Consider the following 13861-nt stretch of genomic DNA (forward strand, 5'->3'; position numbering starts at 1 on the left):
TCCGTAACTTTAGGAAATTACATATGGCAGAACATTGACGCTGACAATCTGAAAAATATCACAAGTGATATTTTCTCTGTGTTACATCACCATCTTAGGAATGCCTCTGTGGAGCTGAATTACTTAATGGGTGACAGGTACATTTTTACCTAGGCAATGTAAATGGATTATTTCGGGATAGATAGGCAGTGTTTTAGTGGACTTTAAATTGGGAGATTATAAAACTGTGTTAACACAGGATTGTCCCTTTTTAATAGGAATATTCAAGATAAAATCACAGCCATTTTCAGCAAGGTCCCATGATCAAGATTTTTCTATTTAAAAAGAGATTTCCAAGTTAAAGATGAAAGGTAAATACTGGAATTGTTTGGATTCTAACGGACAGGATAAAAAGAATACAGTATTTCACAGTTCCTTGTAATGGAGCCTCAGTGAAATTCATGCTTTGTCATGCACCCAACTGGGAACATGGATGCTGGTTTTTCTCGTTCTGCTGTTCAGACACTGTCAAGAAGCCACTGCAAAAACATCAAACAAAAAATTTCTCAGTGGGAAGGAAGAACTAATGGTATATCTCATGCAGAGAAGTGGCAGCCAAAGGACTTTGGAGTGAGATACAATAACTATCATCAAGAGATTCTTCTTAAGAAAACTCCTGTTGCTGAAGGAAAGAGCATAAAGTTGGATGTAACCAACTCTCATAATGTTGGCCTGGATACTAACAAAGATGCTACAAGGCACGATCAAGCTGAGGATGAAAGCGAGAAACATGGCAATGATGATGATGCTCACCCCTTTAGAAAGGAATCGGAATCCAGTTGGGTATGTTCTCGGGTCAAACAGATTGAAAACGGGAAAGAAGTTGCTTTGGATCCAGAGACTTCCTTACCTCCTGGAAATTTCTATACCTCACAGATACTGTGGAAGAAAATAGAAGCACTCCCCCCAGATAAAGTCTTCACTTTGTCTTTAGAACATTGTGATTCTTCAGAAAAAGAACTGGATTTCCGAGTTTTGGATGGCTCATATGGAATAACCAAGAGCTTAGAAAATGTTTACTCTGAACCCGAGGGACAAGAATGTGGACCTTCTATAAATCCTCTGCCCAAACCTCGTAGGACATTCAGATATTTGTCTGAATCCGGTGATATGCCATGTAAAGAAAGAAACTGTGACAGAAAATACTGTGAAAATAATTCTTGTGCAGAGTCTTCTTTGGCCTCTTCTCAGGAACCTGAACCAAAGAAATATGGCAGAAAAATCAGAGGGAGATCTAAAAGGTATGTTTTTATTTGCTTCGTAATGATTTCTATGTATTGTCCTTTCAGAACTACTGAGCTGCTTTTTTCTTTTCAAAGCCATTTTCATTTCCCTGTCTGGGTTACAGGCCTAGTTTGATTTTACAGATGTTGATGAACCCAAGGGAGAAGTACCTACAAAAGGAGATAATTTCTAAGACAATCTGCTGACATCAGAACATCAGAAAAACTTGCGTTTTTTAATCTGTAAGAATGTGTAGGGAAGTACGTACATTCTTCTGCTTCATTTAGGGCATGCTGGTCTTGGCTTCACTTTTCATTAGAGAGGGAATTTAATAAAGGTACGTAATAAAGAACATGAATATCATTGGCCCAAAGAAGTCTCCAATTTTCTCCTGGTGTGTATAAGGTACCAGCCTAGTCTGTTATTATTAGGTATCTGATAAAAGAAAAAAACTCTGTAATTTTGCATACAAGTCCTTTACTTTAAAAAAAAAAGTTTTATTTGTTTATTTGACAGAGAGAGCACAAACAGGGGGGTGGTGGGGAGGGGCAGAAGCAGGCTTCCAGCTGAACAGGAAGCCTGATGAAGGACTCGATCCCAGGACCCTGAGATCATGACCTGAACCAAAGGCAGATACTTAACTGACTGAGCCACCCAGGCGCCCCACAAGTCCTTTACTTAATGATTTCTCTTTATCATACCAATTTAAAGAAGACTAGAGTTTTAAAACATATAACTTTAAAACATATCTCCTTTCTTAAGGAAATCCTTTGAGTTTGAGGATATTCAGCACTTTCGAAATCGGAACTCACAGAAGATTCATGAAGAACTTGGAAGAAATTCTGGCTCAGCACTTTATTACACACAGTCGGAGGACAATATCTATGAGGATATCATATGTACGTGTCTGCAAACTTTGCAATTAAATTTAATGAGTATATAGTTGATGGGGCCCTTCGCTACAGGATGGTATTTTCTTTTATAATCAAGCATCTTTTGCTGTGGATATTTCTTTTAAACAGGGAAACTTTTGTCATATAAATTCTTTTATTCTTGAATGGTTTTTATAGCTAGCTTAGTGGACTGCTGAGTTCAGAAGTAGATGTTTATAGTATAGTATTTTGAGAATTTTCTTAGCTTGGTTGGACACCTGAGTGGTTTACAAGCTTAAAGTGTCAGTATTATAGAATAGGAAGCTGAACATAGTTCTTTATTTCTTTTCCTAGCTGTAGTCACTTTGTTTCCATTTAACTACATTTCTCTAAACTTTTGTTTTCCCATTATTTTTGAAGATCCCACCAAAGAAAATCCATATGAAGATATTCCAGTGCAGCCTTTGCCCATGTGGAGATCCCCTTCGGCATGGAAGCTACCACCCCCTAAAAGTGCTTTCAGAGCACCAAAGGTATAACCAAATAATTAATATAAGAAAACATGATATATGATTAACAAGAATTTTGTTTATGATCTCCACAAGAAGGCTAATATGGTTTATTTAACTAGGACCTAGATTAAGAGGCACTGAAATATGGGTTTTGTTGGTAGTGGTGGTTTTTGTGTTCTTTGGCGGTGGGGGGGTTGGTTTGGGCAGCACAACAGTTTTTTGTTTCTTTGGTTTGGGGTTTTTTGTTTGTTCATTTACTAACACTTCAACAAAAAAATGAGAATATGAACACCTTTAGACAAGCCATGAGCTTTTCATGTCACTGTAGTTAGCACAGCTCCCTATTGGTCCCATTACAGTCTATGGCCTAAATTACCTGCCCTGCCCCTGAAAGCATTTGTCACCCCTGCAAGCAAAGGCTGCCTTGAATTAACGAGGATTCTGAGCTGTTGTTTTCTGGAAATGTGATGATGAAGTATGATGAATGTAGTAGACCCTTCGATTAGAAACCTTAGAAACGACTTTACAAATAGTAAAAAGGAAATTCTGGTGTCCTTGAATGAGGTGACTTTAAAGACAATATAAATTGTCAAGACAAGATATGCAAGCATAAACTTAAAGACAAGATAAATCTTTTTCTAAGACAACTTGATCCTGAGAACATCTGCATTACCTAGACATCTGCATTACCAATTCATCTCCTCCTATTGTAGCTTCCTCCCAAACCTCAGTTCCTCCACCGGAAGACTATGGAACTGAAAACCTCCCAAGCTTATTTACGGTCAAAGCTTACAAAGGATACCACTTTGCCTGTCACTTTAACTGAATGGAAGCTTTTCCGAGCTGGAGAAGTTGCAAACAGGAAAAAGAAAAATCTTCCAAGGGTAAGGACTCTAGTACTTTCATTCTTTGACTCTTACTTCATTTCCATAAATGAGAATAAATAAACTTTAGACTGAAATGAATAATAGGTTAGAACTGATCTACTGGAATGAGAAGATTTGGAAGGCCGCCTTAAGTTTTAGGTTTTTTGCTCATACACGAAAAATGCTGAGTGGCTTTTGCCAGGGCTTCTTTATGGATTTGAAAAATTGATTTTAGATGGAAGGTTTCACTTTGGTTATCTTAGTTCTCATTAAAATCAGCTGCCTGTTTGAAGGAAGCACTAGACTCTCATGTAAGAGGACATTCTATTAAACTGGCTTCTGTGTTATTTTCGCTCATTTATTTAAATGCCAAAGTAAACAAGTTTTGTGCCTGAGTTTACAGATTTTCAGTAATAACAAAGTATATGCCTTTAATTTGGGGAAAAAATTTCCATTTGGCAGAAAAAATAAATTTGACTCTTACTTGGAAATAGAAATTATCAGCAATTACATTAAATAAATGATTTCTCTCTCAAGGGAGAAAAGGCAGTAAATCTAAATCATCTCCACCAGAACTATTAGAACCAAAATGAAGAAATTGAGATTATTTGTAGACAGATATATTTTTTTAAGGAGAGACACTTAAGTTGCATGAAAATATTTTAAAATTCTTTGTTACTTCATTCTTCTATGATTTAGAATGTTTTCAGAAATGAAAAAATAATTTAAATAGTATTTTTTCTGCATAAATGAAAAAAAAATCAAATCATTTAAGTAGTATTCCTTCCCTTAATCCCATCTGAATTAGTTAATGTATTCATTTGGCACACTATTTTTGTGCCTGATTTTAACATTAAACGAAAGTCCCAGCTGTTTTTTGGTTTAGTAACTGCTAATTGGTTCCTTGGGAAATATTCTGTTCCACAATACTTTAATTCTTCTGATCTGTTTCCTGCCCCTCCCTCTTTAATATGTGAAGAGTTAAAGACACATGGTTTTAAAAAAGCACTAAACACATCTCTCAGTGAAAAAATAAAAACAAAACACACAACTCTTTAGCTGTTTACTGTCCTGCGTATGGTGAGGAATATGTAAGAATCAGATATTTAGAGAATTGCTAGGCATTCTACAGTAGTTCTCTCCTCTGGTAGATCATGCTGACACAACAAAGCAGCCTCCTTACATGACCCAGAGATGACAGATCATGTGTTCACAGGGGTTGAGACTACAAACACATAAGGGATTGCATTTAAGACATTCTTGGAATGACATTAACCAATATTTGGGAATAATGAATTGTAGATTTTAATGAGACCCAAGGAAATTTGCTGTGCTTTTAATTTCTGCTTCTGTGTTTTAGGTACTGTGGATCCCCCAAGTACTCAAAGCTTGTTCTCTTTCTAACCATAGGTGATATGATCCAACTTTTCTTCTTCTAGTATTGCTTCAAAGGTCTTTTGAGAAGTGAGGTGGGAAAATCTGGTGATGAACTCTTGCTGATCAAGCAGGAATAAACTGTTAGCGACCCTCTTTGGATTAAATCCTATTAGGATGTCCTATTTACAGTACAAATTTTGACTGTTGAGTATCTTCAGCAACAGCATTCCATGAGGAAAGCAGTTTTCTTTTACTTCCCCTTTGATGACTAGAACTATCCCTGGAAGGAAAACTAGTTTCATAGTTTGAAGATCACTGATGTAGTCCATATGCCTCTCCCCACCCTTCTTTTTTTTCCCTACTGTGAGAGCCTGTGTGGGATTGTTTGCAAGAGTAGATTTCCTAATGTCTCACATTGTTCGTTGCAACTGTGTATAGCAATATGGTTTCTATAATTTCTTAGGAAGAATATTCTACAGTATTTCCTTCTGTATCCTACAGTATTTACCAGACAGTAAATGTAAGCTCCTCTTCCTAACTCATAACCAAAATTTCAATTTTATTACTTTATCTTCTATTTCTACAACAGATAATTCCCTTTCCTTTAAAATATTTGAGTCTCTTTGAGTATAATTTTCAAATGCTCATTAATAATTACACAATTTTTAAGGGGACCCAGGTGGTGCTAAGTTAAGCATACAATTCTTGGTTTCAGCTCCAGTCATGCTCTCGGTCATCAGACCGAGCCTCATGTCAGGCTCTGCACTCAGCGTCATGTCTACTTAAGATTCTCTCTCCCTCTCCCTCTGCCCCTAATACCCCTTGAGCTCACACTCTCTTTTTCTAAAATAAATAAATAAATCTTAAAGGCAAAATAATAATTACACTATTTTTGGTCATTATGTCTCAAAATACATGTTTACTCTCTATGTCTTTCCTAAGCCCCTAACAATACCTTTTTATTTTGGATTCTCTTGTTTTTTTCATAATGGTAATACTTAAGAATATTGGTAAATTTTCACTTGAATGGAAGCCACCAAATCTTTAAAAGAATAAACTCATCCAAAAATGTGGGAATAATCTGCATATTGGAAGCACATGTTTCTCACATGTTATTTTTTCTTGGTCTGGACTGATTCGCTGCCTATGGATTGCCAGGATTGCTAGAGAAACAAGACAAAAGAGAAAAGAGGAACATTTTTCTCAAGCAACTGTTGGTTCTTATGTTCCTAACAGTTGTAATTCTGGTATTAAATATGTTAAATCAGGATTAATGATTAATGCAAAGCTTGGAATTTTAAGAAGAATGATAAATATGTGTGAAAAACTAATGAATTCCTCCTTTTATTTATTTTTTAAGTTTATTTATTTAAGCAGTCTCTACACCCACCGTGGGGCCCAAACTCACAACCGCAAGATCAAGAGCTGCATGTTCCGGCGACTGAGCTGACCAGATGCCCCAAATTCGTCCTTTTAAAAATGGCTGTTCATCAGCTTGATTTTTTTCCTCTTTTTTTTTTTTTTTTAAGATTTTATTTATTTATTCATGAGAGACACACAGAGAGAGAGGCAGGCAGAGACAGAGCAGAGGGAGAAGCATGCTCCATTCAGGGAGCCTGATGTGGGACTCGATCCCAGGCCTGAGGGATCACACCCTGAGCCAAAGGCAGATAGTCAACCACTAAGCCACCCAGGCGTCCCTATTTTTTCCTCTTTTTAAAAGACTTTTTGAGTTTTGTTGACACATCTTTACTCTTTTTTAACCCTACTCTGTGTGTGTGTGTGTGTGTGTGTGTCTGTCTCTTTCATGCACACCTCCCAGCAGCGAAGAAAAACATTCTAAGTCACGCTTATTAAGTGAAGCCTAGTTTTTTTGTTTTTGTTTTTGTTTTTGTTCTTTAAGATTTTAATTATTTATCTGAGAGAGAGGGAGAGAGTGCATACATGCACAAGCCAGGGAAGAGGCAGAGGATGAGGGAGAAGCAGGCTCCCCTTGGAGCAGGGAGCCCGATGCAGGACTTGATCCCAGGGCCCTGAGATCATGACCCTAGCTGAAGGCAGATGCTAAACTGACTGTGCCACCCAGGCGCCCTGAAGCCTGGTTTTTATACTAAAGCGTATTTGAGAGGCTCCTATTTTTATGACATTTCTAAAATAAATTACGATATTAGTGCTCCTGACAGCAAAGAGTTTTTTGCTTTGACAAAAACTTGGTCAGCATGATTATCTTCTTTTTGCAGAGAATTCCTGGGAACAGAAATAACTGAGCCTTATCCTGCCTTCCAAGTGGAATGAGTATTCCTCTTCCTACTCTGGGCAACAGGAAAGGTTTGGTCAACAAATAGAGCGCAGTAGGCAGATATCTTGCATGTTGTGACGTAGAGTGACAAGGAATCTAAGAGCCTGTGCTTGGTTCTTCTGGAAAGGAGATACCCTTTTCTCCTCTTCTTACTCATGATGTATGGACTTTGTATTGAAACATTTTATCTTAATATAAAATTCCACTTTAGATTCAAAATGAAAAAATGTAAAGGCTTTTATTTATCAAGTGGATCTTTCTCTAATGAGAATCACTAATAAATTAATATCATCAAAACTTGGTATTTAATCTTTAAAAAAAAAAAGTGAGGGGCACCTGGCTAGTACAGGCAGTAGAGTGTGCGACTCTTGATCTAGGGGTTGTGAGTTGGAACCCCGAGGTGGGTATAGAGATTAAAAAATAGTCTTTAGGGCAGCCCGGCTGGCTTAGCGGTTTAGCGCCGCCTTCAGCCCAGGGCCTGATCCTGGAGACCTGGGATTGAGTCCTGCGTCGGGCTCCCTGCATAGAACCTGCTTCTCCCTCTGCCTGTGTCTCTGCCTCTCTCTCTCTCTCTGTGTCTCTCATGAATAAATAAATAAAATCTTTTAAAAGTAAATAAATAAAAATAAATAATAACAAAAATAAAAATAGTCTTTAAAAAAACCAAGTTGGTGTTGATATTAACTTGTACTTTGTTGGTCTTTTTTCAGCTTGTATTGAAAATTGCTGACATATTTGAATCTAAGAGAGGGAAAAAGAGGGTAAAGTTACACCCATATACTGGAAAAGAAGTACCTCCTTCAAAAGGTAAGAATTGTTCCAGCTGTCCATTGACTATCAGCATTTGGGGAGGGAATCATATAACTTAATGTTTATGTGAATTACAATTTTGGGTTTACTTTCCTATTCCATTTAAATGTAACTTCTTTAGGATAAGAGATTATTTCTTATTCTTCCTCAAATCCCTTTTATTTAGTTTGGCACCAAGTAAAAACAAAGTTAAAAAATAAATAAGTTAAAAAATAATTAGAAACCAATAAGACTAATTTTCATAGGCAGATTGCATCATTATTTTATAATCATACTTTGATTTATAGTCATTCATCAGTATAGACTTTTTTAGTGGAGAAATGGGCATGTTATATATATGTAGACCACACATATGTGGTGCTAAACTGGTAATCATCTACTCAGTTCAATAGTTTTATCCTTCAGATGTCTAGATAAAGCATATGTTGTCTTTTTAAGTTTGTTGTTTGTTTTTTTTTCCAAGAGAACATGTGTGGAAGAGACAGAGGTAGAGGGAGAGAGAATCTAAACAGACTCCAAGCTGAGTGCTGAGCCTGACAGCGATGGGGGGGGGGGGGGGCGGGAGTTGATCTTACAACCCTGAGATCACAACCTGAGCTGAAACAAAGACTTGGACACTTAACCAACTGAGCCACTCAGGCACCCCAAAACTTGTATTGTCTTAATACAGAAACTTTCAGCATCCATAGTGAATTATTAGAATTTCATGTAGACTCATGCAAGATCCTTGACTTGGTTGTCTGGCAAAGAATATGTAGAATTTAGCAGTCTTTGTCAAGTGAGAAACAACAGCCAAGTCATACCAGAGAAGAATGTTTCCTATTTGTACAGACGTCCAAAAACAGCAATTTCTTAATTTCCCTTGAAAATCTGTTCTGCATTCCAACAATTACTATCTGAAAATAAAATTCTCCAGTGCTACAATTTAAGACTCTCTTTCCTTTTTTTTAAGACTCTCTTTCCTTACTCTAAAAGCAACTAGTCACCATTTTAGATACAAGTTTTCATATTTTTTTCAAATTTTCATATTTTCAGAAGCAGTTATCAAAACATGTTATAATCTTCTGCAGAAGAAAAAGAAAACTTCTGCAGAAGAAATCATTTTGGTTATGGTTACTAACAGGTACCATTTACCAAATGAAGTATTCGTTTTTATATGTACTTTATCCCATGGACAACATACGATAGCACTAAGAGGCAGAGACTATCCTAATTTTATAGAGGAGGAAGTGTCAGTACCAGGAAATTTTATCCTTTCTATCATCACTTACTCTCAATATTTCTCATAACCTTTGATTTTTATTTTTTAAAAGATTTTATTTATTTCAGATAGAGCATGAGAGCGGAGTGTGAGCAGGGGTGAGGGACAGAGGGAGAAGCAGACTCCCGCTGAGCTGGGAGCCCAATGAGGGGCTTGTTCCCAAGACCTTGGTATCACGACCTGACCTGAAGGCAGACCCTTAACCGACTGAGACACCCAGGAGCCCCTAGCAGTTTATTTCTTCTCCATGTGTATTTCTTATCCTCAACAAGAGTATTGTCAAAAGCCTTTTATTGGTATAATTCAGAACAAGATACAGAAGATGAAAGCTGTTGTCAAATATGCTGGACCCTTATAGACTCATTATCTTTCATTTTCTCGATACCCTATGTGGCCAATATTGTCACTGTTTCTAAATAAGGAAATACATTATGAATTGCAAATTAGGTAAAATTTCAAGATCCTGGGGCCAGGACAAATTCTTACAAAACTTTATCATTTTCCCAGATTAATAGCAGTCTGCTGACAACTACACTGTCAAGGTCTGCTGTGAAATAGGCTCTTACTGATCTCTTATTTTATTTGTATGCCTTATTTATGCCTAATGGATTAGCAACATTTTAGTAAATTTGGCTCTAAAATAAGTTTTTGGAGAGCCAAGCCCTTTTTTCCCACTGTGTCATTATTGGAAAAAAAAATTCAACAGCATGGACTGCTAACTTCTAACAACAAAAACGAAGAAAAAAACAAAAACAAAGAAAAGAACAGTCCCTAAATTGTAACCCTTCCCCACAACTGTGTTTTTCTTTTGCATGGCTCAAAGAGAATATACAATTATCCAGTCTCTGTCACCAACTCCTCTAGTGGGCGCCAGGAATTTCTGTCCTGCCTGAGGAACTTCTGGCGCCATGGTCACATTCTCAGATTTTTGTTTTCTTCCTTAAGCTTTTTGTCTATAGATCAACAATGACTAGTAGAACCAGGTAATTCTATTTACCTACCCTGTCAGTACATGCTAGGTTTTACTAAATCTGTTCCAATATAAACATTTCTTAACTTTTAGTTATCAGCTGTTACAAAATGATTCTTTGCCCTTCTTCAATTGTGTCACTATAATTTTGTGTGTTGAAATCACATATAAAATAGGGACAATCTGTTTCTTTTCTGATCCCTACAGATTGTCAGCAGATTTTCCTATTGCCTTATCAACCCCTTAACCTTCATTCAGTGTCTTGGAATGGAGATCATCAAAACCTACAGATGTGAATATATTAAAGCCACCTAAATGAGCTTCCATAGGGTTTTTTTTTTTTTTTCCAGTTGTATTACTTTTCCTTCCTTTTCCCTGTCTTTCCTTTCTTTCCAGATGCTTAATAGGCCCCTGAGAAGTACCTGATCCTAAGGACACAAACAGGACGCAGGAGTTCAGTGTTTGTTCCTTCATACTGAGTTCCTAGCTCCAGTATGTTTTCTATCAGGGTGCTTAATTTGAAGTTATAAAGCCTATAAGATGATAGCGACCACTTGCAGTGAGCAGAGCACTTGTCAAATCACTGTATTGTACACATGAAACTAATGTAACATTGTGCATCAACTATACCCAAATTAAAAAAAAATTGGGGGCGCCTGGCTGGCTCACTCAGTAGAGTATGTGATCCTTGATCTCCAGGTCATGAGTTCAAGCCCCACATTGTGTGTGGAACCTGCTCTAAACAAACAAATTAAAGATTTTTTTTTTTTAATTAAAAAAAAAGTGACGCCTGGCTTGCTCAGTCGGTAGAGCATCAACTCTTGATCTCAGGGTTATGGGTTCATGCCCCATGTTTGGGCATGGAGCCTACTTAAAGAAAAAAAAAATCCAACCCCCCCCCCACTCAAACCTATACAGTATACAGTATTTAAATAGCTACTTTTTCTATTACATCTCTTATGAAGAAGCAGCGTTTTTTAATGTTCTCTTACTCTTTATCATTAAATTTAAATAAGTGAAGCAAGAAATTACAATAATAATATAGAATAAGAAAAAAAGAAAACCCAAAGTTTCGCAAACCCTACTACTCCCAGAAAATTTTATGCACATGCAAATATTTTTTTCTACCCAAATAATTTTTTAAAAGATTTATTTATTCATGAGAGACATGGGAGGGCGGGCAGAGACACAGGCAGAGGGAAAAGTAGGCTCCCTATGGGGAGCCCGATGTGGGTTCCAGGATCACACCCTGAGCCAGAGGCAGATGCAACCACTGAGCCACCCAGGTGTCCCTACCTAAATAATTTTTTACACTATACAGACTTTGTATGTCTTGCTTAAAAAAAAAAGTAATTATTTCATAGTTCTTTCAGTATCAACACATAGAGATCCACATAGCTGTATTGTATGTAGTTCATTGTATGGATGCAGGAGGATTTTATTTAAGCTGGTAGACATTAAAATCGTTTCACATTTTATTTAACCTATGGATTTATATATGTTTTCTCTCTTCAAACAATGCTGCATCATTACATCTTTTTTGTATATGTCTTTCTATATTGATAAGAATACATCTGTAGAATAAGTTCCTAGCAGTGGACTTAACCAAAGAACATGAACATTTAAAATTTTTTAACTGCTGCCAAATTGTCCCACAGATTGTGACTGCTTATATTTCTGTGAACAGCATTCAAAAATGACTTTTTTCTCATTGTTTTCACTAATACTGTGTTATATAAAGCTTTTTATTTTTGCCAATAGCATAGTTTAATATTGTAGCTTATTTTAATTTACATTTCTTTATTTTTTTTATTTTTTTAAATTTACATTTCTTTAATTATACATTTGGACGGTTATCACACTTATCAATAGTTATGTCTTTTTCTATGGATTGCCTATTCCTGCCCTGTATTCATTTTTCTATTGTGCTGTAATTTTTCATATTCATTCATAACAGTCATTTGAATATGAAGAAATTTATTCTTGTGTCTACAATGTATATTACAAATATCTTCCCAGTTTATTGTTTCCTTTTCAAATTTAGTAATTTTTTATTAGATAGAAATTTCATACATTATATAATTAAACTTATATGCATTTTTCATTTATGACTCCTAGCCTTGTTTTTTCTTGATACAGGAAGTCCTGTTTGTGTCCTTAGCATCAGGTATTTCTTAGGAAACTATGGAAGTGTCTGGAAAGAAAGAAAAGAAAGGGGAAAGGGAGGAAAGTTACAGAAAGATTTTCCCTTCTGTACGTTTTTAAATTTTGCTTTAACTTTTCAGACCTAGAAATTTTTCACTTACTTGTTCAGAAAGTTGTGTGTGTGTGTGTGTGTGTGTGTATAAGTAAATTAGCCATGTGCCTAGCATTGTGGTATAAAACACTCCCTTGTAAAAGCATAGCTCTTTATTACCAAGGTACTTAAAATCCGATTGGGGAGAGTCAGAGCAGTTCAAAGCAGTCTTAGTACTGTAAGAATTCAGAGTAAAGGAACACTGAGTTTGGCCTAGCAGTAGCTCAGAAGCATTGTAAAAGAGGTTGGTGTTTCTTTATAAATTTATGTGGTTATCCCCCTGAGCCCCACACTTTCCTATTACTCTAAATTCATTGTTGGTTCTCTGTTGAGATTTTTATTCAGCCAGGCTGGTGTCTACCTTTGGTATCTTATTTGGGAATAAAGACAAGGCAATGAATGTAGAAATAAAATCTACTCTGAGCCAGACTTCATAGAATTAGGGATGAGCTGGGAGCTGAGGAGGGAGGGAAATAGGGTGTGGGAAGCATCTAGAGTGGATTAGTTGCTTCTCTGAGCTATCTCTTCCCTTTCATGACTTCCTTACCCTGTTGTAACTAAGTGGCCTGCAGAAAGGCTCAGCCTCCTTAATACTCCTGACTCCCAAGTCTCCAGGTCAATGGAGGCTTTCCACTGTTCCCAGTCCCAGGGACTTCCTACTGTTGGACAATACAAATAGGAACTCTCTCTCTCTTTTTTTTTCAGGCGAAACCAGTGGGAACGAAAGTGATGCCGAGTATCTGCCAAAGAGTGAGTGAGTCAATGGGGCTGCTCCCTTTCTCATGATGATCCTGGTTATGGGTGGAGTGGTACCTTCCTTTGTGACTGAGCGTGTTTTTCCCACATTAAACTTTATTTTGTAGGCGATTTCTTCGATATAAGGACCTGTTGAGATCTGGGGAACTAAACAGGACGCTGTCAGATGTTTGACAGCATTAAAAATCTCCCATGTTGACATGAGGCAAACAGTCTGGTTCTTTAGATGGAATGTTTTTAGGGGAGCGGTGGGGTGCATGTTCAGACATATGTGCACTAGTTTCCCAGCAGCCAAAATAGTATGTGAATCATCTTTTGAGACAAGTACATACCATTAAATATCTGATCTTTCACAGTCGCTCATGTGTACTTATTTAAGTACCTTTGATATCTCTTAACACTGAGACAGGAAACATTGATCTATTTCTTATTCGTAGGCATTTATTTATATTTCAAATTATTGTGCCATTTACTTTCTGTTAGGATATAGAATCTGCCACGTACTTTTGGCTATTTGTTCAAGCCCTTTCTCGTGCTCTGTATCCTTCATCTAATGGATTTTTGCAGCAAATTACACAG

The 13861-nt window shown here is 36.8% G+C and overlaps 1 protein-coding gene across 9 annotated transcripts in view; it reads left to right on the forward strand.

The window, feature by feature from the left end:
• Positions 1-13861, forward strand: part of DENND2C (DENN domain containing 2C) — an 83378-nt gene that overhangs the window by 43615 nt on the left and 25902 nt on the right. For 8 of the 9 annotated variants that reach the window (XM_077842761.1, XM_077842768.1, XM_077842769.1 and 5 more), the window contains 6 exons: positions 258-1280; positions 2026-2162; positions 2556-2668; positions 3361-3531; positions 7900-7996; positions 13232-13276. In XM_077842761.1, coding sequence (XP_077698887.1) covers positions 451-1280; positions 2026-2162; positions 2556-2668; positions 3361-3531; positions 7900-7996; positions 13232-13276 — 1393 coding nt within the window. In that variant the 5' untranslated portion in view covers positions 258-450. Of the gene's footprint in view, positions 1-13; positions 138-257; positions 1281-2025; positions 2163-2555; positions 2669-3360; positions 3532-7899; positions 7997-13231; positions 13277-13861 lie in introns of those variants that run through there. The other variant, XM_077842765.1, reaches the window with a different exon arrangement.

This window comes from Canis aureus, chromosome 12 (assembly GCF_053574225.1).
Source record: "Canis aureus isolate CA01 chromosome 12, VMU_Caureus_v.1.0, whole genome shotgun sequence".
In the NCBI taxonomy this organism is placed as follows: domain Eukaryota; kingdom Metazoa; phylum Chordata; class Mammalia; order Carnivora; family Canidae; genus Canis; species Canis aureus.